The 27,180-nt window shown below is 38.6% G+C and overlaps 2 protein-coding genes across 4 annotated transcripts in view; one reads left to right on the plus strand and one right to left on the minus strand.

Moving 5' to 3' along the window:
- Window positions 1-223: 223 nt before the first annotated feature.
- Window positions 224-12,457, minus strand: acot11a (acyl-CoA thioesterase 11a). Of its 2 annotated transcripts, XM_053227718.1 has the most exons (16): window positions 12,344-12,457; window positions 12,032-12,209; window positions 9,531-9,600; window positions 8,373-8,433; window positions 7,854-7,955; window positions 6,376-6,532; window positions 5,742-5,892; window positions 3,996-4,115; window positions 3,773-3,911; window positions 3,615-3,670; window positions 2,626-2,692; window positions 2,387-2,470; window positions 2,175-2,308; window positions 1,201-1,332; window positions 763-889; window positions 224-601 (listed from the first exon to the last, which is right to left on the minus strand). In XM_053227718.1, the coding sequence occupies exons 1-16, from the start codon at window positions 12,440-12,442 to the stop codon at window positions 443-445; spliced, it is 1,836 nt and encodes a 611-aa protein (XP_053083693.1). In that variant the 5' UTR covers window positions 12,443-12,457; the 3' UTR covers window positions 224-442. The 2 variants fall into 2 exon arrangements, with proteins under 2 accessions (XP_053083693.1, XP_026801994.3); XM_026946193.3 differs by having other exon boundaries at window positions 12,032-12,424.
- Window positions 12,458-14,786: 2,329 nt separating this feature from the next.
- Window positions 14,787-27,180, plus strand: part of ssbp3a (single stranded DNA binding protein 3a) — a 32,911-nt gene continuing 20,517 nt past the window's right edge. For both annotated transcript variants that reach the window (XM_026946195.3, XM_026946196.3), the window contains exons 1-4: window positions 14,787-14,924; window positions 15,720-15,792; window positions 16,993-17,054; window positions 17,481-17,565. In XM_026946195.3, the coding sequence (XP_026801996.3) occupies window positions 14,869-14,924; window positions 15,720-15,792; window positions 16,993-17,054; window positions 17,481-17,565 (276 nt within the window). In that variant the 5' untranslated portion in view covers window positions 14,787-14,868. The remainder of the gene's footprint in view (window positions 14,925-15,719; window positions 15,793-16,992; window positions 17,055-17,480; window positions 17,566-27,180) is intronic.

A 27,180-nucleotide genomic window follows, 5' to 3' on the forward strand; every position in this document is an offset into this window, starting at 1 on the left:
AAACAAATCTAGGCTAGGATGGACATGTACTAACCAATCAGACACTAGTATTTTCTCTGGCCACAATGCATGTGCAGCTCTAATCAAGAAATCATAACTTCATAAATATGGCATTTTAGTCTTTAATGCATTTGTATAAAACTGGCCAAATAGCAGTCTCCTTATTTATAGAACTGTGTTTTTTTTTCTCATTTTAAATATATTCATTAGTATAATGCCATGCTTAGAACCCATCACATAAGATCAAGGCAGTACAAGTGGTATGTTAGGTTTTAAAATGACCCTATACAATATTTTAAACTTTTAGTACCTGTTTAATGTACATAAATAGAACCGTTCCCACATATTCCCCCAAATACACATGACAAAGTCTAGTGTTTTCTTTGTAAAAACTATAGTCTGGTGTATAAAAATTTAACAGGCCAGTGATAGTAACCGAGCGCTACAGAGGTGTGGTCGAGATGACGGAAGGTTCGACTCTGTTGTCCATCAGGTACTGGCTGCAGGAAAAGAAGATGGAACAGAAACTGGACGAGAGTCCGGCGATGTCCGTGGCGATGTACGGCAACACGCCCGGATTGGTCTGGTTGTAGTAAGAGATCTGAGGACAAAGATATGACCAATGCCAATAAACATGTACCATGGTTGAAAAAAAGCAGCAGTTATAATATTTCTAGAATGGCTGCACTAATTACAAAATTGACTAAATTGATTACTGTGGTGAATTTACACTTGTCCTTTGAAGATAACATAAGGACTTACCTTTGATACGTTTTCGGACACAGCGTAAATGGTGAATCCTGCACAAAGCATCTCCCCCCTGTTCATGTCCTCCGTTGGAGGGTGTGTGGGAAGAGTGACCGAACGTATAGCAAGAACATATGGATCCCTAAATATATAAAATACATCGATTTCAGTCCAAAATTAAGGATAATTAATACATATCTCGGTAACACTTTCCATTAAGGTTCCTTTATACTATAGTGCTACTGAATTCTGGATTGTGATTGGTCGGAAGGTGTTGATTAATTTTCTATAACAGCAGCTCTGACAGTAGTGCAGCTGCAAATCACAGGTTTATATTAATGCACTCGTTTTAATATGTTATCATTTCTATAGTAACAGCTCGTTCACAAGGACATGTCAGTTAAGGGAACCTTAATATAAAGCATTACCAGTTTCCTTTAGCGTCTTGCTCACCCAGCATCACACGGTGGCCTCCTGGAGGCGAGCAGGATGAAATCCTGATCTTTTCCTCCTTCGCTCACAGATGGAGCAAGAACGTGGTAGATCAGATCATCGTCATCGACTGGGATGATGAGCTTGCACTGTCTGCACATGACAGATGTAAGAGGTTACACAGGTGCTCAGTGGTGCATGTTAAGCATCTTGATGCATCAAGCTGATGTCATGACTTTGATTTAGTGTCTCATGGCGTCATTAAGTTGTGCGTATGAGTAACTGTCAGCGCACATTCATTAAAAAAAAAAAGAAAGAGGATGTGCTGGATCAAGTCCTGCAGTATAATGCATGTGGAAGCCATTTTGTTAAATTAAATCAGGGATTAATGTGATTATTACAACTAGGACTATTCATGCAGCAATATATTGGCAATATATGTCTAGATTTATTAGATTCAATGTTTTTCATTTTTAAATTGTTTTTGCTTTTATGTTACATCGTACTACATTTGCTAGCAAAGAAATTAACCTGATCTTCTTCTTCAGTCTGTATTTTCTATCCCTAAGTTTTTCAGGTTTAAATCCTGTCTCGGATGCTTCTACTCAAGAACACTACACGCAAGTAATGTGAATAATCTGAATGTGAAGCCCAGAAAATCTCCTCGAGCGAGTGCGTAACCCGACACTGAATACGAGTAACTTTCCCCATGTAAATATAGTCATAACTTTGGACTTTGGCTCTGAACACGGCCCCTAGATAGGATTGTGTTGCCACTCCGAATGTATTTCAATTGTGTTCTTTGTAAAAAAAAAAAAAATCATAAAAAATCTTGCTACCTGCAGAGGATGAGCACAGTTTTAGCATGTTTGCTTGCTTTGCTCACTTCTGTTTCTCTAAACAGCCAATCAGAGCTTCTTCTCTTTTCTGATGCGAATACGGGCCAATTAGTGCCAGTGGTTTCAGTGGTGTAAAAATAGTGAACAATGCCGTACTTGTAGTGCTTATCCCATTCGGGCCTGCGGCTGAGATCTGAGAGCAGGAGGAAAGCTCTCGCTGCCGGAACGTTCACCTCCGATTCAACCCTGACACAAAGGCTCTGATTCTCCTCCAGAGTGTACAGACTCACCTACAAACCCAGACAACACTCATCACAACCACACTGTAGGTTTAATACTCTGAGATCTGAGAAGATCAGCGTACTCACGTTGTTCTTCTTAGAACTGAGAACCCAGTTGTTTCTGGCCGCTAACATCTTGAGCGCAAACACGTTATTGTAGCTCAGATACACCTGCCGGCATTTCAGTGATATTATAAAACCATTATCATTTTGATACAAATTATCAAAACTGATAAGACATTGCTGTGCAGGCTTTTGGCCTATAAATTGTATCTGTATCTTATCTTTTATCGTTTTATCTTGGTTTATAATAAGGGAGTGGATACCTGGTTACTGGGGTCCCAGGGGACAGACAAGGGCACTTCAGTATGCTTACAGGAGATGATGTATTTTCTGGAAGGATAAAGAGATGACTTTAATCGCTATCACGCAGTTCGCTATCATCATCTATGCAAAACAGGACATGATTTAAAAATAATAATAATAATAGTAATAATAGTAATAGTAATAGTAATAATAATAATAATTTAGATTCCATGGTAGGATCAAACCATGGCAAGATCTGACCCTATGAATTGCTTTTGGTGTGTAGCATAACAGCATGTACCAATAATTGGTTTTATACCACAGCGTTGTTGAATTCTGGATTCTGATTGGACAGAAGGTGTTGATTCATTTTCTAGAACAGCAGCTCTGACAGTAGTGCAGCTGCTTATAGCTACTTTTACAGGAACTAGTTTGTTTCATGGATGTTCCATGTTCAGTCAATTTAACTATTTAAATCGTATCACATCACCCTATCGTTTGATTATTATCCTACAAAAACCTGACATGGAATGTTTTATTGGTGATATTGGTGGAAATTTTAAATCCTGATCGAGAAGTCCACTGGAATTGGAGATATGCTGAATTGTGAACTTGAGGTGGTTCAATGTTCCATCACTGCTCCACTAAAAAACTTCCGGTTTGCTCTCTTCTGTAATTTAAATGCAGTTGAAGCCTCTCTCTAATTTTTTGTTTGTTTGTTTTTGGATTACGTCTATACTTTAACTACCATGGAATGCATACTGGACTTTTTTTTCTTGTTTCATGCAAAGCTGCATCAAATCTCTATTAGAACGAAAATAAACTTCTACAAATGGATCCACCCCCACGTGTCACATCTACCTTGATTCTGTCTGAAGTATGATTCAGAAATAATTAGAAATAATATTAGAAATGTGGTCTCTCACCACAGCCCTTACATAAGTTCCATTATTTTATGCTGCTTTGAGCTGATATTCATTTTTCTACAGGGTATTTTTGAGCTCAGTACCTGTCGAGTCGAATCTTCTTTCTGGCAATCGCCTCTTGGTATCTCCTTTTTCCATCCTGTTAATTTAAATTTAATATATTTTAGGAAATAATACAATATTTGATATTAACAACACACAGGAAGTCTGAACAGGAAGTAAGTCTAGATCTTGGCCTGACCAGCGGTTCGGGTCGTATTCGGGGTAGTGGGCGTGGCCTGTCCTCCTCATCCAACACCTCAAATGTCATAAACGCACTGTTAATGTGTCTCAGAGGCTCCTCCCCCTGATACGCCTCTGCACACACACCCACCTCCATACTGCCAAAATAAAACAAACATTCCACAATGAAAACACCTGTAACACCTGATTATGTTACTTCCTGTTTATAAAAAAAGTCTCACCTGTTCTTGAAAGTGTTGTTGACGATGGCTTTCAGGATCACGCGGTCTCCGACTTGAGATGGTCCTCTGAAGTGGAACATGTCTATAGTCCTCAGGGTCGGGTGGGCGTGGCATAACCGGCTGAGAAGAAACAACAATGATGTGATGAAGCAGAGTTACTGTTACCACTCCAACGTTGATTATTTTCCTATAACATCAGTGTGTCATTCCTCTTACATCACATCAATTTGATAATGTTTAAAAAAATTCTTAATTAAAGAATAACATACTTTTTATCCATTTATAGTTACATTTAATATTGTGGAATGCCCATGAAACAAGTTAGTTCCTGTTCTCATTTATGTTATAGCAGCTATAATCAGTCATTCCCTCCCCAGCCTCTCTTTCTTTAACTCTCTTGAAGCGCTGACACTGGAGACTCCTTACAGAAAACTGCACCATATCAACGATTATTCTGTATGTTTTTCTTTGTTAATTAACAAAGAAATTAATAAACCTCTTCTTATTCTTAAAATGATCATGTATTAGAACGAGCACATTACTTCATATAAGCCTGTGATTTGCAGCTGCACTACTACTAGAGCTTACAGGAAATTAAATCCACACCTTCTGACCAATCAGAATCCAGGATTCAACAGTGCAGTGGTATCCAAATAAGCTACAGCTACTGAACACAGCTGGAAACCACTGGAAAATCATGAAGTGGTATTCTTCCACTCAATAACTGGTTAATCACAAAACAGATAAGTTTTATAACATAAATCATCCTCCACAATCAGAAATCAGATTAAACATGACAATCTTGCTAATCCTGACACGCACAACATCATAATATAATTATATACATGTATATCATTATATATATATAATAATGTAAGCGAGTGATTGCATAAGGTGTTATTTCTGTGTTTTGTTCTCCACTATTAAAGTTCAAACCTTGAACTGTTGACCAGCGAGTCACTTCAAAGCTCCAAATGTGAGTAAATTATTAACCACTGATTTTAAAATGCTACACATTAGAAGCAGGACTCTGTGATAAATTCCTGGTATAAATTCATCATTACCGGTCAAACCAATAAAGCCACACTGACCTTTATATGCTGTTCCCCGTACAAAATGTCCAGAAACCACCATGTGACAAGTAGACTACAGCTTTATCTGTTTTGCTTTGTTTTGTTTTGGTTTTGGGGTTTTTTTGGTATGAAAAGTAGAAAAACCCCACTAACCTTTACTCTTTTTTAGTGTTTAAAAGTAATCTACACTGCCTACACTTGAGATCTACACTTTACACTCGAACGCTCCACATAAACAGATTAAAAACATGTGTAATCATTGACGTAGTAAAGTTTTCTGTAAGAAGATGTTTATTTAACATTTATGGAAGGAGTCTCCGGTGTCAGCGCTTTGGTAAAGCTTTAACTTTAAGATTTCCGAGTCTTCAGGACAAAGGAGTTTACGCTTTTTTTGTGGTTTTCAGTAACAACTACAGGCAAGCTATGTTATTGTCTTATTATCTTAAAAAAGAGAAAAGCGAGAGTGAGTGACTGAACGCTGTTTATAGCTGCTATAACGTAAGCGATAACAAGACCTAACTTTTTTTCACAAACGTTCCACAACATTAAATGTAACTGCAAACAAATAAATATAATAGCATATTGTTCTTTAAGCAAATTGCTGTGGTGTAAGAGGAATAAAACACTTCGGGACATGCTGTTATAGGAAAATAATCTGTTAGTGTGCTTTTACCTGGCAGCAATGGTGGCTACGTTTTCCATCCACGCCATGATCTGGCCTCCGAACGTGTTCACCTGGTGGTTGGCGTGTGTGGGCAGAGCCAGCTCTACACTCTCTACTCGGGTTTTCTCAGTCGGTACTTCTTCCTCCTCATCCTGGCCCTCTGCACCAAACACACACATAAACACACACACACACACTTTATCATATACATCACACATTCATGCATACTTCTTGGATTTTAAGAAATGCTTTTTCTGTTTTATGACATATTGTGTGGCAGCAGGAATGGGGTGCCAATAATTCTGAAACCAGCCATTTACAGACCCTTTAATGTTTACAGAAATATTGTTTTAAAACTGTGCAGCATCTCTGTATGTTTAAGCTCAAAATATCAGTTATTGAGTGCAATTTTTGGATAATTTTTGAAGCTGAATTATGGTAACACTAACAGGACAAAAAAGAAGTTATAGGGTTATAACTAGGTCACACACACACAAATGCCCATTTCTGTCACATGGGACAGAGAAATTAAACTGTCTGAAGCACACACATAAACCCTCTTCAGCGCTTTCACAATGGATCCCGTGTGTGTGTGTGTGTGTGTGTGTGCGTGTTTGTTCCAGGAAGTGAAACTACCTCTTACCACACACGCCCTCGCTAAGGCCCGCCTGGAAAGTAGTGTCACTCAGCAGATCTTTCATGATGTCGACATGCAACAGCCTCATCCTCCTTCTCTCGGCGGCGACACTATACTCCACCTTCTCACGGTGTGTGTAAGGGACCAGCGGCTTCAGCTGAACCTGAACACACACACACACACACACACACCATTGATTAGCATCTGCTTATCAATCAAACAGTCTTATCAACCAGGCAATAAAAACACACATGTTCACACTTGTGGTGTGTATTAACTGGTGTAAGAGTGAGAAGTTTACTGGGTCCTTAAATGTTTACTTACTGCATTTTTAAAATATACATACATACTTGCATACTGAAGTGTGAATGTGAACACGCTCATTGTTTAAGTGGTTACACTGTTGCTAGGCAACTGCGAAATATGGATCACCAGCTAGCTAATCACTGAGTCTAAATATCTGACTAACTATTTAATATAAAGGTCCAGTGGCACTGGAAATGAGACAAAACTATATGAAATATCAACATTTTCCTCAGATATGTTGGTAGTTTACTAAAAAAAAGACTCAGTATAGCCAAAATTACACTTTGATTACACTTAGCATCAGCTGCTAACTGAACTTTCATGTGTTCCTCTATATTGAAAAACATCAACATTGTGTTCCATGTAGAGAAGTCCGAGTTGTTTGAAAACCTCCTTTATTAATCTCTATAGACATAAAAAAAAGAATATCACAACTATATCGCAATGTCTTATGCTTGAAATTTGCTTTTGATTGTCTGAACACTGCTGCTAGGATAAAGCTAATTCCCACTAGCACAGCCATTGAATTTTTATAGTTAGTTCACCTAGTTCACCTTCCCATCATTTACAGTAGAAACACCAACAAATGTTTAATGTTACATTAAAAAAAACACACAATTAGTATTATGCTAAAACATAACAGATGCTGTATTACGCAGTGATTTTCCCTCACAATTTTTTTTACTCAGAATAGCAAAATGTTAAAAAGTGAATTAAATGGAACGTAGTGGTAATGTAGTTAGAATTATTTGTTTAGCTGTGAACAACAAGCAACATTTTATTCCTTTGTTTTCTTTTGTTCATGAATGAAAGCTCAGTTAGCGATTGATGCTAAGTGTAGTTACAGCATAATTTTGGTTGTACCGAGCCTTTTCTTAGTAATTTACCAACACATCTGAGGAAAATGTTGACATTCCCTATTGCTTCGTCTCATTTCTGCCATTATTGCTGGATCTTTACATTAAATTGTTAGGTAGATTTTTAGCCTCAATGATTAGCTATTTGATGAGCCATGCTTCTCAGTTGCCTAGCAACAGTGAGCTCCTATTTTTATTTATTCAAATGAAATTGACATATTGGTGATGTATTAACGCAAAACATTTGCATTAGCAAATATATTTGCATGGATGATCTGAGTAACTGGTAACGACGTGTAGCATCTTTTCCCTCGGTCTCACCTTGTCTTTACCTGTGTGTCGAGCCACAAAGGTGGCAAAAGCCTGGCAGACTTTCCAGTGGCAGTTACTGTACAGGTCCTCACAGCTCACCACTATCCCCACCTTCCACACACACACACATACACACACACACAATCTGAATAATTTGGCACAAGCATGACTTTGGCAGTGCAACCCTTTTGAGTCATGAGATAGGAAGCATAAACTAACATGACCTTTTGTATGCTCATCTGAGAGCCGTGTTTTACACCGGTGTTTGATTTGCACTCTCTAATATGCCATTTATATTTGTGGGTTTCACTTTATTTCATTGTGAACAGACACTTATCAAGAATTATATATCTACAGAGTTTGTAAATGTTGCATTAATACAGCAAACTGCACAGAAATTTGGAGTTTTACATTATCATAGCATTTAATATGAATAGAGTATTTCAGTATTTTAGATCTGAAGTAAATAATTCAGCTCAGTGTTGGGTCTTGCAGGGTGAAATGTATATTTGAGAACTTTTTTTTTACCTCCATGCTTGAGTTGAAAGCTCTGTTGACTTTAGCCTTGATGTTAACCACTTGTCCAACGCTAATAAAAGAAATAATATTTATATCGTCATTTATGAATTGTAAAGTGGCACATAAACTGCCAAACGGTTTTAACCATCCTACATTTGAGCATTTTTTGTTTAAATGATTTCATTTTAAATAGAAAACTAACTAAGGAATATAAATAACTCGTGATACGTTTATTATTAAATGAGAAGTGAATTGAGAAATGTTAGAGATGACTATATTTCACTGGAACAATCCAGATCTAATGTAATCGGAAAAGGATGAAGTCTTCATGTTAATCATGTTAATGAGGCACTTTCTCAGTAACATGACAAGCATCTGTGTGTGTGTGTGTGTGTATGTGTGAGAGAGAGAGAGAGAGAGAGAGAGAGAGAAAAGACATTGGTGAGGGAACAACTGTTTATAGCTGCTATAATGTAAGGAATAACAGGAACTGACTTGTTTTGTGGATGGTCCATGACATTAAATGTAACTCTATCTATATACAGATAAAAAAAAGTATGATGTGTTGCGTGGTTACGGTAACTCCGCTTCATCAGACAACCCTGTCACTGATTATTTTCCAATAACAGCATGCCCTACAATGTTTTATTCCTTCCGTATACTATACAAGTACAGTGAAGTTTTCTCGTGTTAGGGATTTGGGGTCGGAGTGCATCGTCAGCCATGATGATGTCAGGGCTTGAACTCATGACCTTCCTGAGTCACTGCATATGACGTTCTTCTCCAAAGAGGATCTTTGTTGTGTTTAGTCAAAATAAGGAACCTTTATCCTATCTTCAGATTGAGGCAGATTTTATCTTAGGAAAACAAACCCTGCCCAGAAATGCCGCCCAGATCACGAGACCCCGCCCAGAAGAAATGTAGGCTATAGTTAAAGCTGGCTGTGATGGTAATGATTGGCACAAGTCTATCTACACTGTGTATAAGCAGAGTAATTAACATCCTGTCAGCCTTCTCTAAGCTCGATACACTGGCTTTATCAGTGTTAGGACTCTTAGACTTTTAATGCTCACTACTTTCAACATTAGACACACCACAAACTATAATATACTATTTTAAAATAAGCTCAAATAGATTAATATTTTTGTAGAGATCATTTTTCTTTACCTGATGGTGTGCTCAAAGTGAATGTCATCCACAGAGGCTGTGACACAGGGACATCCCGCGTGTCTTTCAGCTGGAACGAGAGAAAGATAGAAAGTAACAGTGCATTCACTAAAAGGTCAAAAGCATGAATCACTTCTGTTAAGATCCAATTCATTTTCATAATACCAAAGTTGCACATGCAATATATGGATATGTGTGGAATATTTATATTGAATCCTATTTGTGCAATGGCTTTTGGCTGTTATTGAATATTTATGATCACAATAATTGCTTAAGCTTTATGATATTACTAAGAAATTGCATTAAAATGACTACTGCAATGATTTTTGACAGAATTTTGAATGAGACTAAAAGGAATAATGTTAAAGAGACTAGCAGCAGGTACTCCATCACTGGCACACAACAGTAGCACAATGGATTTTTTTATAGCTTTTGTTACTTCATCTTTCTCAGTCAGTGACCCAGTGTTTTAACAATTCCTTAGTAAACACTGTTTAAAGTCTAAATCTTCAGGTTTAAAAATACATTTTTAAAAAAATAAGGAAAAAACACAACAGAATTTAGAAATAAAGTAATCTCTAACAATAACTTCATAGGGTCTTAATTACTGCGTACTAGACTCTAGCACAAACAAAAACAAAAATTTAAAGGTTTAAGTCTTAAATATTTCAAAACACGATACATGTCTGACGAATTCTGGGATTGCCTTCTTTCAGAAGCACAAATTTGACTAAAATGAGCAGTTAACAGTTAAATCAACAGTTTTAAACAGTTGTCCTTATGCTGCCATCCAAATGAGACCGACAAAAAAATATCCCCCAAAAAACAACATAGTTTGATACACTCATGATACACGAGTTTGCCCTCTTCCGTCTCTCGGTAACACGACAACCTACGTTCTAATACATTGTCGTTTCTATAGTAACAGCTCATTCACAGAATCGTGTATAATTGTTGATATGGTGAAGTGTTCTGTAACTACACGTTTATTTAGACATCTATGGAAGGAGTCTCCAGGTTCAGAGCTTCGTAACAGTCAGAGGTAAAGCAGGAACGTTTGCAGGATAGAGGAGTTTACATTTTGCGGTTTCTCTGTAACATGACAAGCTGCATTTTTTTGTCTTATTAACTTCAAGAAAGAGAAAAAAGAGTATAACTAGGGTATAAAACTATTTTTAAAAATGAGTATTGTTGGCAAATTGCTGTGGCTTCCTAAAAGTTCTCAGAAACAAACAACATTATTAAACAACCCTGGAGTGGAAAAAGCTACAGAGCCATAGCAAAGACCTCAGACATTCCTGGTTCAATAATATGCAGGGGGAAAGTTCATCAAACCAGAACTAATCGTCCCCGGACAGGTGAGCCACGCAAGATTGCACAACACACTCTCGGACTAATGATAGGAAGGTAAGAGAGAAGCCTGCAGTCACTCGAAAAGAGTTGCAGGACGAGCTGAAAGCAGCAGGAGAACTATAAGCAATGAACTGCACCACAATCATCTCTGTTCCTCGATCTCACGCTAAACTCCTACACTTAAAAAAACAGAGGCACAGAGATGCACGTGTAAAAGCATTCAGACAAATCAGAACTCTTTTGGGACAATATACTCTGTTCAGATGAAACACAAATAGAACTCTCTGGCAATACATTTGAAGTGCAAATACTATACCAATATTTGTGTGATACAGAGCCACATTCATGCAATGGCTTTTTACATATCCTATGTTAAGCGGACTACTTGAGAGAGATCTATTTATATTTAGTCAGGCAGAGATCCAGAATGTCACAGCTCTCTCAAACACGAGCTACAGTTCCAGCGTCCCAACCTGAATGACCTGTTCTGTCCTAGAGAGCTAATCTGGCAAATGCAAAACCGTGCAACTGCTTCAAGCTCACTGTATTGTTCATAAACAATATCAAATTTCCACTAACACAGATGATCATTAAATATCTGGTGTTGATTAAATTTCTAGAACAGCAGCTCTGACAGTAGTGCAGCTGCAAAGCACAGGTTTATCTCAATCCGCTCGTTGTAATACGTTATAGTTTCTGAGGACGCTCCATAGGATTAACGGATTAAAAAGGTGTGTAATCTTTGATATGATGACGTTTTCTGCTGTAGCATAAGTGAGAACAGGAACTTGTTTCACACATGTTCCACATCTATACATGTAACTATAAATGGATAAAAAGTATGACAATATGTCATTCTTTAATGTTGGATGTGGAAACATTTACTTCAGTCTGGTAGCAGTAACTCCGCTACGTCACATCACCCGGTCGATGATTATTTTCCAATAACACCATGTCACTGAGTGTTTTATTCCTTACTTACATGATAACAGAGTAAACTGTATTTCTACATGAAGGGATCCTCTTAAAAATGACCAGGAACATATTAAAGCTAGTGATACTGGGTTAAATGGTTATCACATCATACTGTATATGTATCACACCTCTCCAGCAGTGGCCAGATGTTATGAATGACATTTCACCCTCACCGGAGAGGCAGGCGGTGGAGTCCATCCACTTGAGCAGCTGCCCCACGCTCAGCTCCTTGCGATGGTTGGCGTGGCAGGGAAGTATGATCTGGCTCATCTTCACCTCCGTGGGGTTGCGATACACTCGTCCGTCCTCCAGGACCAGGTCCGGCTCTTCCAGCTCCGCCATCCTGCTGATCTGAGTGTGGAAGAACATGGTCCATCAGCTGGGGGGTTAGATGCTGTCTGTCATGCACGCTCTTGTGTGGGTAATTTTACTGCGTGGGAGGGTTTTATTACAGGTTCAAAGTGTTATTTAGCTTTGGAATGAGCACATGGTGGGATTGAACCCAGGAAAGAACAGGAAGAGTTGGAAAGGGTTTGGAAAGGAGGGTTTGAAATGCACTTGTTCATAGGTGCATGTGGCAGCATGTAGTGCTATTCTTGTTTGAAATCACACACACACACACACACACACACATACCCGCTCTGGCATGTTGTGGAAACTTTCAGGTGCCACTCCTCCCTGGCACACACACACACATGCATGCATTAAAAACTGACTCACAATACGTTACACACTCTTTAAATAGACCTGAATGTATATAGATCAGTGACGTCACGCATGCATTGAACTCCCTATAGGACAACAGTCTTACCTTCCAATAAACCTCTTCACTCTTCACCGTTGAGTCACGTTTTTTTTTACTATTTAGACGTTTTCACATCATAAATTCCGAGCGACGCCGCCAGTCTCGCGAGATTTGATCCAAATTCGAGCGAGAAAAACAGACAAAAAAAAAGGAAAAAAGGCTTTTTTGCCAACAGCAAGCTCAATGGAACTCTGGTGAAATGGGCGAAGACACGCCCATTGTCTTTGAAGTCTTCTGGCCCCGCCCACTAGAACGTTAAGCTGTGCACGCGCTCTAGAACGCACAACGGTCAAGTGTTCGAAAAAAGACCCGGATGTACACGGAGCTAACTCTCAGAATTGTTGCCAGGTCCGTTTTTTCCACGCAGAAATGAGTTTCTTGTGAATTCCTGCCTCAGGTTAACTTTTAAGTCTTGATATTCGACATGAACATTGTGTATTTATATTAGATGGATTATATCTATATAAAAATAAATCTGCAAGCAGCATTTTCGAATGCCAAGCACCCAGACTCGGTGAGCCGCTTATTCACAGACATGCTACAGTTGTTGCATAAGCAATTACAGGAAAGCAGAGCCATAAGTATAGCCAAAGGGATTCAAGAATGATTTGTAGTTCTCCCAGTCTCTTACGTGAGAACAGTTTTGAACATCAGAGTTCCTTTGATAACTTTTGTTTAGGCCTCAAGATGATGTGAACCAAATTTGGTGAAGAGCCAAAATTTGGAGGAGGAGTAGCAAAAAAATGATACTTAGATGTAAGCATTTTCAGCATGTTATTGTAACTTTTGACCAGTGAGTGCTGTAACGAAATTTGTTGCATTGCCTCAGGGTATGGTCCTGAAGATGCCTACCAAATTTTGTGTCAGTGCACAAAGTCGTTGCGGAGATACAGCCTCACTTCCTGTTTGGGGATCACTGTCAGATTCATTGGCCCATTAAGGACAAAGCATTTGGAATATTCAAAAAAGTTTTGCTAACTTTTGTGAGGCTTAGCCTGAAGATGATGCATGCCAAATTTGGTGATGATTGCACAAAATTTGTAGGAGGAATAGCAAAAAAATATATAAATAAATAAATCCAAGATGGCGGAAAATCTATTTAGACAGAAATTGACGTTATAGGGTGTGTTGAACTCCAGGGATGCCTTTTAAATTTTGGACACACGGTTCAAAAGTTATGACTATAAACCTACTTCCAAATTAGGCCCAAATTTGACCCGATGGTGGCACTAGAGCATTGGCAGCACTTGGCCAAAATTTGGTCAGAATGTTCAGTAGACCTTCCCCAATTAGTGTGCTAAATTTCACAACTTTGTACCAGACGGTTCTATGGGCAGCCATAGACACCCTAGCTGGAAGAAGAAGAAGAAGAAAATAAGAACAAGAAGAAAAGGTAGAATAACAATAGGGTGCCTACGCACAGTGCTTGGCCCCCTAATAATAATAATGAAACTCTAGTACATATTCAATCCTTTAGATGCTAAGTGATGTGGTGATGTTTCAGATTTGACAGCAGGTGGCACTGTGGGCCAGGAAATGCTTCACACACACACACACACACACACACACACACACACACACACACACACAAAAAGAGTAACAAAAAAGATAAACACTATAGCATAATAAATGTGCTACACACATATACACACACGTTGCACAGACTCACACTTAATTTGAATATTTTATGACGTCATACAAACCTTTTAAAGACCACACGTCTATTTTTTCCACATTTGTTTTTTCATGCAACGATTTTACTAACGTATTATTATCTAAAATTATATCTATATAAATTATTAATATAATAATATAATATATAAATATGTTTTATTATCCATATCGTTAATTTCAGTAAACAAAGAAAACCTAAAAGCTGTTTTCCTGGCACAAATTTCTTTAAAATAAATAAAATAAGGAATGATTTAGGAAAATAAACATAGATAATAAAAGCACACATACTTACACACACATCAGTTTTATTAACTAAAATTCAATATTTCTGTTTTATGCTTTATTTGATGATTTAATTTTCGTGCACGATGTGAATCTTCTGCCCTTTTTTGCATAACAGATTCGCTCAGTTTGCAAGTCGCAAGCTGATTGGTCAAGCCCGTTGTCCGTCACGTGGTGTCTGGCAGAGCTCCTCCCACCGCTCGCGCTCTGACTCGCAGCCGTTGCCTAGGAGCGCCGGAGAGCGCAGTCATGTTCCCCAAAGGGAAAAGCGCGGCGGTGCCGTCGGACGGACAAGCTCGGGAAAAGTAAGCGATAAAACTCTTTCTTTTTACATTATTTATTCAGGGGTGAAGAGAACATGTTGCTGTTGTTGTGGTGGTTCACTGTGTCCGGCTGGTTAAAGCTTATCAGCGCGGGAAAGTGAATTAAAACGCGGGTATGTTGCTCTGTGTTTGGGTAGTAGCTACTAAAATGAACTCAGCTACCTGGGCTACTGCGTACTACCGTACTAAATAGTATGGGAAAATAGTACGCATTCTCAGGTACGGTCCTGCTTTAACGTACTGTTTAGTAGTGTAGTGTGGGTATGAAGCCCTTTGGCTTGTATTGGCTCTTTCTCTCTCTCTCTCTCTCTCTCTCTCTCTTTCTCTCTTTCTCTCTATCTATATATATATATATATATATATATATATATATATATATATATATATATATATATATATATATATATAATTAAATATTTCACCTGTGGCTATGAATCTGAAAATGTTTTCCAGATTATAATTAATACATATCAAACAACAATATGTTATTTATTTATTTTACAAATGTTATGTAGTTATTTTTAATTTAATTGAAATCTTTTAAAGTTCTTTATCCTTACATGTAATGTTTATGATTGTGAATGGTTTTATTCTTTGTTTAATTTTTAATTAAATCATTTCGAGATTTTGGACTGAAATGAAAAGTGCTATAAATTAAAAGTTGTTGTTGTTGTTGTTGTTGTTGTTAAATCTGACTATAGACAGGTTTGGAATGATAGAGAAGCAGTTTTATGACTGATTTGATGAATATAAACTGATGTTTAAACTCTTTCTCAGGTTGGCGTTATATGTCTATGAGTACCTGTTACACGTTGGAGCTCAGAAATCAGCACAGACCTTCTTATCAGAGGTAAAAATCAATAATTAAATAAAATAAATAAATCACAATCACCGATTAGGATATTATCACTAAATTGCATTCTAAAGAGCAAATATTTTATTAACAATATGTCATGTCTAATCTGATGTGATCTGAAGCTTTATTATTTTGTATTTTGTTCATATCTGATTGTAAATAAAAGTGATGCGAATTGTAAATAAAGGCAATTTTAACCAGCGCGTCTCAAAGAAGTTGTGGCGTGGCGTCACTATAGTTGAGGGGCGGAGCTTATTTGATTGACAACCAGTTTGACCTGCCTTAAACTGGCTTGTAAAAGTTCTTGGTCTAATTTTGTTTCTAACTTTCGGTGCATCTTCATCTGTCATTTATTATACTTTTTATTATTCTTATCAGTTTTATTAATGTAAGATAGCACGCCCCAAATATCATGTTATTGTAATAATTTTCTATAAAAATGTCATTATTTATTGATTGGCGGCAGATTTTGCCTTAAATAATTACTCATTCTGAATAGCACCATCGCTTCTACTGTCTGCAATCAACCCAGAATGTATTATCATATCGTACTCATCGTTTAATTTTACACTTTTTTAACTCTCTGATTTTATTGTGTATATTTCTTCATTTTTCCCTGAGTTGAATTTCTGGTCCCTGGACCCCATTTTGTGTTAAAACAACAAATTATTGCTATTGCTTGCTCCTCGGCTCTTCTATGGGCGTGTACGTACTTTCTGCGGTTGACCCGCCCGATTACGTCACGATGTCCAGCTCCCGTGATAAGGGGGGGATGGAAATGACAACAAAAACCGAAAAGTTTTGAGATTTGAGAACGTATTCGTCAGTCAGAGTGACAGTTTCGTTTATTGAACCCTTGTCTGATGGTGTCTCTGTGCATAGGACACTTGCACCTTCCGTTTTTTTCTTCTTTTTTTTTTAAGAAAATCTTTAAAAAGTTGGGACAGACTTCATCTCCAGATCACAAACATTGCTGAGAATGCTGTCTACTTAAGCAGCCTGCTTCTGAACGGGACTTTTTTTGCAATAAATATATATAAATAATAAATTTATTTCCCTGCTTCACAGTATTGTGCGTGTTAAATACCGTGATATATTGTATATCTGATTATTGGCAAATCCCTAACTAGATTTTATAGATCCGTATGACTATGTTTTGCGTGAAAGTTCACTCCGGTGTCTTATTTTCTTCAGATCAGATGGGAAAAGAACATAACGCTTGGGGAACCTCCAGGCTTTCTCCACTCGTGGTGGTGGTACGTCAACCTCAATCAATTTCTCTTTTATTATTTAGAGACATTCTGATCTTCTGTTATAAAACAGCATTACAGCTTATGCTTATGCCCACTATTCATTTTATTTTAATCTCATATGAAGCTAATTCAGTAACCGTAGTCACAGATGATGTCTATTATCGTATTCCTGGAGAATACGTCGTTCCAGAGCAACAGGCTTAATGTGTGTCTGGAAGAAGGATGTTGCATCTTCATTCAGCTAAAAGCAGCTCCATGAGATGCAGTTCATCTTTATTTGTCTATTTGAAGTAGGGATGTAATGATATATTTGTAAAATGATATACCGTGATATATTTATGATATATGTTATGGGTTCATTGGAATTGTAAGAAGATACCATGACGTACCTGTTAGAAATGAGACCTGCTCACTGCGTTTTGTTTTTAGTGTGTTTTGGGACCTCTATTGTGCTGCGCCAGAAAGACGGGACAACTGCGAACACTCCAGTGAAGCCAAGGCTTTCCATGACTACGTGAGTGCTTTATAACTTTCCACGTGTTCCTCTACGATTTCTTACCAAACCTTCAAGCAGCAGGGGGCCAGCGGCGTGGAGAAATCTCGATTCTGATTGGTCAGAAGGTGTTGATTAATCTTCTATAACAGCAGCTTAAAATCAGGGACCTGTAAAGCGGATGATAAACAAAAACAGATTAAAAACGGATTAATCGTTGATCTGGTGAAGTTTTCTGTAAGGAGACATTTATTCAACATTTATGGAAGGAGTCTCCAGTGTCAGAGTTAGAGGTAAAGCTGTAACTTTTCAGGACAGAAGAGTTTACTCTTTTTTTTTTTCTATTGTGGTTTCTCGGTAACGTGACAAGCAGCATTTATTTTATTATTATTATTATTATTATTAACATCAAAAGAAAGAAAAAAGTTAGAGAACAAGAACTTTCTTGTTTAATAGACATTACATAACATTAAATGTAACTAATAATGGATAAAAAGTATGTCTCTCTTTAACGAATGAAAAATGTTCATATTTGGCACATTACTGTAGTATAAGGGGAATAAAACACTTTGGTGCTGTTATGGGAAAATAATCAACTTTGTGGAGGTAACAGTAACTCAGCTTCATCACACCAACTTTGTCATTGATGAGTTTCCTATAACAGCATGACACGGAGTCTTTTATTCCTTACTTAAAATACAATTCAAACAAATTAATACAGTGAAGTGCATAAATGATCATTTTTGGCTTCTACAGTTTCTTATCAGAAAATGGACAGGCCACGCCCACAAGACACAAACTGAGCGACTCGTTGATCAACAACTTGTTACTTTATATATTCGTTTTACATTAGCGAGCGACAAAGTAACTGGCAACGAGCCTTTTTTTGTGAAAGTGAACAACCCAGACCTCCAGTTTTCTCAGTTTTATGCAAATTAGCTATGATACAGCTTTCAAGATTTAAGATTCAAGATTATTTATTGTCATTTATCAGCCCAAAAGTGTACAGGAGAACGAAATGATAGTAACTCAGGCTCACTGGTGCAGTGTAGCAAACAAACAACAATCAAATGAGGAAATAATAAAAATTGCTAGCTTTAGTAAATTAGTCTGGCTGGCTAGTTTTATTTATGTAGCGTTTTTAAAGACTGTGGTTACTTTACAAGTAGTGGTAAGACTTTTAGGCAATTAATACACAATAAAATAATGAGAATGGTAAAAGATTGACGGGTTCTTGTGTTTTTACGTGTTTAGTGTTAGGATCATGCAGCATATTGAGCTGGTTCACATAAAAAATTTGTCCAGTCCTCATTTAAAACCTTTAAATCTGATCATCTCTTACACAAAGTCTGAGGTGTCTCAGATGCCTTTTAGCCTCAGATTTTAGCCCCAGTGTGGATTCGTCCATCTCTAAAACACATTTGACAACCAAAACACATTCTGTCGTGACACACACGGCCCGTGAGCGCTGAAGCTGGCACCATCACAGGAAATTAAAAACAGCATGCAAAATCTGTGTAACCGTCTTTTGCATACAACAACTGAAAACAAGAAACAACACAAACTCACAGCTGATTTGCGTATGACTTCCAGCACAGTGATCCGGCTTCGGTCCGGCTTCGATCCGGCTTCGATCCGGTTTCGATCCGGTTTCAATCCAGCTAACCGGAAGTGCATTAAATTACACATTTAAATGCATGGGTTTACAATTTTAACAGGACCCAAATTTAAGATGAAATGACTTGAAGTGACCAGGAGTAACCAGCGTTCACTATTTGTGATTGTCTTCTATGACCTTCACTTAAGAAAAGTGGAAGAGAAAGTTATATTTTCAGTTTCACTGTCGTTAAAGTAAAAGCCAATAATATATGTCCTGTGGTTATGGAAGTTTTCCTCCAAACATATCAGGTTTGCAGATTTTTAACCAGGAAGACACATGATTTAATGAAAGCACTAAACAATATTAAAATATTTTGAAAAACAAAATGGTTATAAATTTATAGAATATAAGCGTTTTAACGTCTAGCTTTAAAAATGGGCAATGTAGAACCTGCAAAAATGTAGAAATCTGGAAAAATGTGCAGTAGGAAGATATTGTGTATTAACTGTAGCTAAAAGAGGACTGGTCATTATTTAGTGTAAAAGGTATTAAATTAAGACTTTTAAATACATTTTAGGCTTTTACAATTATTCAGCTTTTATTAACAGAATAACATTTAAAATGATTTTGGCCTGAAGGCAGGGACGGGTGCAAATGTCAAATTTAATCATAAATTCATAATTCCTCAGTAAGCACTGAGAGGCTTTGGATGAAGCAGAGCAGAACTTCTGAGGAACCTTTTTTTGTTGTTGTTGTTGTTGTTGTTGTTGTTTTTTTTTTGTCATTTTCTCACATTACTGGCCTGAAGGACCGAGGTTCCTATCGTCGTATAGCAGAAAGCCCCAGAGGTTTCGCAGATAAGCCCCAGCTGACTTAATATCAGGGTTTAAAACGTGTATAATGTTCTGTACAGAACTGAAGCTCCTCTAGCTTTAAGGCAGCGAGACTGTGGATACAGACATCTGTCTGTGTGGAAATTATAGCTGCATCGTATTTCTTCACGTCTAACACCACCGTGACATTCACACCACAAGAACAACACGAGAGCAAAGAACAAGACCTTCTTAAAAATAAGAATAAAATGGGTTTGGTTTCAAAGCTGTAGATCCATGAGTACATTTGTTTCCGTTTGTACCTTCAGCAGTTGTTGATTGTGAGTCGTGTTTAATTAATTCAGTGAACATGCACAGAGCTTGCTGAAATTTATTATTTATTATTATTTTATTAACTTAAATTATAGAAAAATTTGAATTAATAATATAAGAACGTAAAATAGGCAAGCATGTGTAACCTAAATATAAAGTCAAAATTTTACATTTTTTATTAGGTTTAGATGTAAAGGATGTGTTTACTTCTAACTTTATAACCAGATTTTTAGATATAATATTTTATTTTATTTTCAGTCTGGCCTGGTTGTAGAAATACATTATTAGTCTTTTTTTTTTTTTTTTTTTTTTTTTTTTTAATCAGCCCTGATTCTCCTTGATTTCGCTCCTAAATATACATATTTCTTGGTTAATGTTACATTTGACATCTTCTATATGCTCACAATGGCCATTATCTCTGAAAAGACGTATTAAAACATTTCACACTGATCAAAATACAAACATATAATTATAATTTTTTAAAAAACCCTCCTTTTTTAAAGCCTTTGTGCTCACTGCTGGTAATAACTTTGGTGTTAGTGTAGGAAAACATCCTGGTGAGCAAAACTGGTACGATAAAATGTTTTAAAACGTCTCCTTACAGAAAACATACTAAGAAAAAGCCATATCAGTAAATACGTATATTTACGTGGAGCATCCGCTGTCCAAGTCCCTGTGAATGAACTAATGTTACTACAGAAACAGTAATGTACTGTATAAGAATGAGCAGATATGCTGTTGTAGAAAATGAATCCACACCTTCTGGCCAATCAGAATCCAGAAGTGACAGAGAAGCCTTCCCGGAATCAAAACCTCTGTAAGAGGCGATGTAGGCACCTTGGCGTCTCTGTAGCATTATTTAATAAAGTCGGTGATTTTTTTTTCAGGCTGCCGTGGCCCTTTAAGCCAGAAATAGCTGTTGGAGTGTTGGATGGGGAATCGTGTGGGGGAGGGGAGCCACAAGGCCTGATAATGGCGAGGTTAGCTCGAGCGTTTTAGCTTTTTAACCCTGACGCAGCAGGAAAGGAGGGGCATCGAGACCCTCTCTACAACCTCCTCTCCTTTACAGCATGGACTGGGTACAGGGATCAGGCGTATCACACACGAGGAGCAAATTTATTCACTTTCTTAAGTTGTTACTTATTTAAGTAGTTAATACACACCATTTATGTAAATACAGACCATTTAAAGCTCATGTAAGGATCGTGTTTGTGGTGTTCCACTCATTTTCCTGCATCACGGGCTGCTGAACCTCTGAACGTTCACGTTTTAGACTTTAAGACTTCCCTTCAGTTTCCACATCATCAGCTATTGTCCAGAGATTGATTTTCGTCTCGGCACTCGGATAACGCGAGACCCGTGTGTGTTCGGGAACGATCTGTGTAAACACAGATTAATGGCCTCGATCAATCAAAGTTCTGCGCAAGATGACACACAGGAAGTCTGTGTGTGGGGTCTCGAGAGATTCATCACTCTATTTTTATCTGTGTTTGTGAGGTGACATCAGCGATACGCCATGACTATGAAAGGCTTAACCCTTAAGGAGCTTCTCTTTGTGTGTGTGTGTGTCTCTGTGTGTTTTGGGGGTGTGTTTGTCTGTCCTGCTGTGTCTGTGTGTGTGTGTGTGTGTGTGTGTGTGTGTGTGTCTCTCTCTCTCTTTGAGACAAAACGCTTCATTTAATCAGGGGGATGGTGCTGATAAAGGCGCACTCAGCATGTGTAGTAGAGATGGCATTATAACATTTTTCAGGTTCTGAAAATGAAATTGATATTTTTTTAAAGAGGGCTGAACACGCAACTATTGTACAAGAAGAAAAACAAAGCCATCAGCGTGATTTATACAACACTGTGGCTTTTTATTATGTAGTATGAAGTCTCTCCACTCAGCAGACATGATCACATGATCCCACGTGTGTTTTGCCAAAGAGCTAGCTACTCGCTGTTGCTTTAACTTAGGTAACTTATGGTAACTTGAATAAACTGTTACTGTTGTCGCCTGTGGGCGTGTATCAACTGTTACTGCTGTCGCCTGTGGGCGTGTATCAACTGTTACTGCTCTCGCTTGTGGGCGTGTATCAACTGTTACTGCTCTCGCTTGTGGGCGTGTATCAACTGTTACTGCTGTCGCTTGTGGGCGTGTATCAAGTGTTACTGCTGTCGCTTGTGGGCGTGTATCAAGTGTTACTGCTGTCGCTTGTGGGCGTGTATCAACTGTTACTGTTGTCGCCTGTGGGCGTGTATCAACTGTTACTGCTGTCGCCTGTGGGCGTGTATCAACTGTTACTGTTGTCGCCTGTGGGCGTGTAGCTTTATTTTTCTTCGTAGTATCTCTATTCACATTTAAGGTTATATATATATAACAAATGGAAGCTAATTGCAGGTAGGAACTAAAGTTGTGAGTGGGGAACTGAAGAAACTCCGGCGCACTTGCACCATAGGATCGGTCCGAGGAATCGTTCAAGCCCACTGTTTTGATTTGTTGCTTCTTTATAGTGTCATAGCTAATTTGCATACAGTTGAGAAAATCTCAATTCAGATGTCTCTTGTGGCTGAAATCGGGCTTCATGTCATGCACGTGTACGTACAAAATGAATCTGATCACACTCCTTTCGCATGTTCTCTGTGTCTCCATATGGGCTTAATCCGGGTTCCCCGGTTTCCTCCAACTTCTCAAAAACATGCCAGTAGGTGGATTGGTGACTCTAAATTTGCCCCCTAGGTGTGAATGAGTGTGTGAATGTGTGTGTGCATGATGCCCTGTCAGACAGAGTGTATTCCCAGGCAGAATGTGTTCCCAAGTAATGCCAAGTGAAAAGATTCTGAGATAAGAGCAATAAACTTTAGCTACATTTGCTTTATAGCTTCAGTGCAAAACTAAAATATTAAGCACAGGACACTAAATACGATTAGTTTCATTGTTTTGGGTTAAAGAGACAGTTATAAAATAAATGACCAAGCCGGTGATACGTTGCGTGATAGAGAAAAGGGGTGTTGTGACATAACGTGTCATAAGGTCGTATCGTATCGTATCGTATCATCCAGCTCTGATCTACAGCATAAACAGGACGCTTCTGAAAGGCCGTGTTGGTGTTGAAGGTTGTGCGCAGGTTCACTCTGCTCTGCCAGTAGAGCCTGGGGATTAGTGAGGGAATGGAGAGAAGAGGAAGGAAGTGAGTCGAGAGCGAGAGAGAGAGAGAGAGAGAGAGAGTGTTACTGGAGGGCAGAGAGCAGGAGAGAGGACGATGGGGGAAGGGTTGCTCAGATGAGCACTTTTCTCTTTTTTTTTTTTTTGTCTGTGCATGCTGCGCATAAACAAAACAATATGCAATGTGATGTGCAGCTCTGATGTTTTAAAGAGCCGTATTGTGAGATCAGGGAAGTGCATGTACATGTTTGGGGTTGTGTGCGTGCGTGTGTGTGTGTGTGTGTGTGTGTTTGTTTGTAGGGTTGGGTTAATTATCTCACTCCCTGATAAGGGCACTCTTGGCTCGACATGCCAATTGTGTGACTGCGCAGTCAGTCGTCTATGTCTTAACTCTTAACTATTCCAGGAATTTCCTTCACTCTTTTCTCTCTCTCTCTCTCTCTCTCTTTTTTAAATGAACAGCTCGGCTGTTGTTTTCCAGGCCGAGATAGAGGTGGAGGTAGAGGTGGAGGGTGTGTGTGCATGTGTACGTGAGCGGCGGAGGGAAGGAGGGGGGCTTGGAGAGAGTGCGCTCGAGTCTGTAGGGGGTTGGAATGCTGCGCTGCGCTCTCGAGGCCAGGCTGAGGATTAGAGAGCCAACGATTTGCCCAAATTCCTCATGATATTGTGGAGCTTCGGGTGGAAACGTCTGGACTGTCGCTCAGCTCAGAGAGAGAAAGCGAGAGAGACGTTCTGTCCCTTCCGAGCTTCTTCGTGACGGATTAGTTTGGTTTACATTCCACAATTTAATCTCCACTTTTCCCCAAAACGTCTCTGGAGTACCGTTTTACTAAATCTTTGTCTTATACGTTTACATACTTTTACTGTTAAGCAAAAATATTTGTTACATCAGAATAAAGAATTTATAATATGAATCAACACACTTATTATTATTAATGTACTTAATTTACTAGTTTTAATTCATTTAACTTAATTCATTAAGTGGTCCGAAAGATTAGGCCTTAAAATAATCAGTGTTGCGTTAGATTTGACACATTTTCCAATCTAACCGAAATGACTCTGCCCCAAGCCCCTGTCGTATTCTTGGCTCCAGACCAGCTGCATTTTGGTGCTGAGATTAGAGATTTTGCAGGAACCAGGACCTTGCTGGTGGAAAAAAGCTAATAGTGCATCAGAAATGATGTAAGTAATAACACTGTTATAATAGAAGTGTGCAGATTTGATCTATAACTATTAACTGTAGATCACTTCATAAACCATGAGCTAAAGACAAAAGAATTTCATCCCCCATTGTCTCACCTGTGTGTGATTTGGTTGCTGTGGTAACCCTGTAATTCTGGGATGTGCTCGGAGTGGTCTGTGCTGGAAGTGCGTGCTGGAAGTGCGAGTGCATGCTCCTGTTAAATCCCTGGACTGGACTGGACAGGACTGGTCTGGACTGGTTTCTGAACCAGACCGGTTTCTGAACTGGACTGGACTAGGTTTTGGACTGGTTTCTGGCCTGGTTTCTGGATTCTGGACTGGTTTCTGGACTGGTTTCTGGACTGGTTTCTGGATTCTGGACTGGTTTCTGGACTGGTTTCTGGACTAGTTTCTGGACTGGATTGGACTAGGTTTTGGACTGGTTTCTGGACTGGACTGGACTAGATTTTGGACTGGTTTCTGGACTGGTTTCTGGATTCTGGCCTGGTTTCTGGACTGGTCGCTGGCCTGGATTGGACTAGACTGAACTGGACTGGTTTCTGGAGTGGACTGGATTCGTCTCTGAACTGGACTGGTTTCGGAACTAGTCTGTTCTGGTCTCTGGCCTGGGCTGGTCTCGTATGGACTGGTTTCCAGTCTACGCAGTTTTCTGGGCTGGATTGGATTTCTGTGAAATATAGTGTCCCATCATGTGCCATTGGTGAATGATGCCCAGTCATTTAAAAAAAAAAAAAAAGTTTAGTTAGGTTTGTTTCTTTATGTGAATAACAATGCCCTACAGTGTGACAGATTCCAACTCGTCTCTTCTAAACAAGTCTGATATCATCAACTTCCACATTCATATTTTTGTGAGAGAAGATGTTCTGTGCATGGACGACTACAGCGTGCAATCTGTTGAGCAAGCTGTGCTGCTAAGAATGATGCTTTGTTGCTTTACTCTGACGACACACAGCATATTGTATACGGTAGGGACTAAAGAGAAAAACGCAGACCATGAGCCAGGCTTGGCATTAAAAATCAGCCGACATCAGCAACTCTAGCAATGTCCATCACCCAGAGATACACTCCAGTGGAGAGTCATAGCAGTGTGAAAACAATTCTAATAAATATTTTAGCACAGTTCTCCGTAATGATTATCAGACTAGAATCATGAAGTTATACTTGAATTTACAAACGTACAATATCTGGGAAGAGTGTTAGATAAAGTTGTTAGTAAAGATGAATGAATTAAGGTGTTGTAAGCTCCGCCTCCATTCAATTTTCATTGGTTATGACTTAAATGACTTATCCAATCACAGACATTTCTGGCCCATGGCTTGCTCTGATTGACTCCAGGTCAAAAATTAGATGAAAATTAGTGTTTTAGTGTGCAATTATAAAAGAAATAAAATAGATAGCTAGCTAGCTGAACTCTATCACATTTTGTTTTTTGTTTTTTCCAAAGCAACTCAATAATCCAACTCAATAATTTCTTGTTCTTGTCATTGTATTCACACGATTGTAGAATATTAGTCAGCTGCGACCTCTCTGTCTCAGCCACTCAGTTTAAGGACCCTTGTTTTGCATTTTGTGGTTTAATTGCCACTAATGGCGCTTTTATCGGGAAGGTCAATTGGACAAGGGCAGCCGAGCACACGCGCAGCCTCCGCTCTCCACAAGCTAATTGCTCAGGCCACTCGGGCCATCCACGAGCCCTTAAGAGTCTCTTCATACACAAGAGTTTCTGAAAATAGAAAAAGAGAGCTCGGTTCAGATGTATGTCCTGAACCTCAGACCATTTCCGTTTGAATTATTTATGGGGAAAGAGAAACATGTGTACATGCTTTATCGACGCAAACATCTGCAAATATTAAATATTAGCCTTCAACTTTTTTCCCAGAAATGAGCTCTGTTGTGGGGATTGGAGAGAAAATATGTCAAGAGTGTATACAGATGGACATTTGAATGTATTATCAACACTAACAGTAGTAAAGTAAAGAGAAGTCTTCACTTATTTTGGCATGGGGAAAGATAGCAGTATTTCTACAGGCACTAAAGACTAAAGGGTCTGAAATGTTCAGTAAACAGCTACAAAAACAACAATCAACGATAATTCCTCGATTTTTTTTCTTTTTTTTTTTTCTTTTTTTTTCAGACAGGTGATTTTTTTTCCTTGTTTCTTGAGCATTCAGTCTTGCCAACGTTTCAATTGGATCCTCATCCGTTTTGTGTTATTTGTTGGATGCGGTGTTCCTTTAGATACGAAGCCGCGCGATTCTCATGAACCCGTGTGATTCCACACTGAGCGCTGGTGTGAGATGAGTCACGGTTCTGAAGAAGTGAAAGCCGAGATGACAGACAGCCCTTTCAGCTGGAGGGATGGAGAGATGGAGAGATGGAGAGAGAGAGAGAGAGAGAGAAAGAGGGATGAGACAGAGTGCTGAGGAAATAGCAGGGGAAGCCAGCGGAGGAGGCAGCAGATGGAGAGAAAGCTTCTTGTTTGAAGTTTTTTTTTTTCCTCTCGCTCTGCTCCTCCTTCGTCTCTCAGGACCAGCTGTCAGGAG

Source organism: Pangasianodon hypophthalmus, chromosome 21 (genome assembly GCF_027358585.1).
Source record: "Pangasianodon hypophthalmus isolate fPanHyp1 chromosome 21, fPanHyp1.pri, whole genome shotgun sequence".
Lineage (NCBI taxonomy): Eukaryota > Metazoa > Chordata > Actinopteri > Siluriformes > Pangasiidae > Pangasianodon > Pangasianodon hypophthalmus.

What these genes read in the sequence shown, in the direction of transcription:
- acot11a (XM_053227718.1), bottom strand. Translation starts at nt 12,442, where the DNA reads ATGCTGCCACATGCACCTATGAACAAGTGCATTTCAAACCCTCCTTTC. An exon ending in TGGGTTCAATCCCACCATGT is followed by an intron (nt 12,210 to 12,343) that starts GCTCATTCCAAA and finishes TTCCACACTCAG; the next exon opens with ATCAGCAGGATGGCGGAGCT. An exon ending in CACTTTGAGCACACCATCAG is followed by an intron (nt 8,434 to 9,530) that starts GTAAAGAAAAAT and finishes TTCTTTTATTAG; the next exon opens with CGTTGGACAAGTGGTTAACA.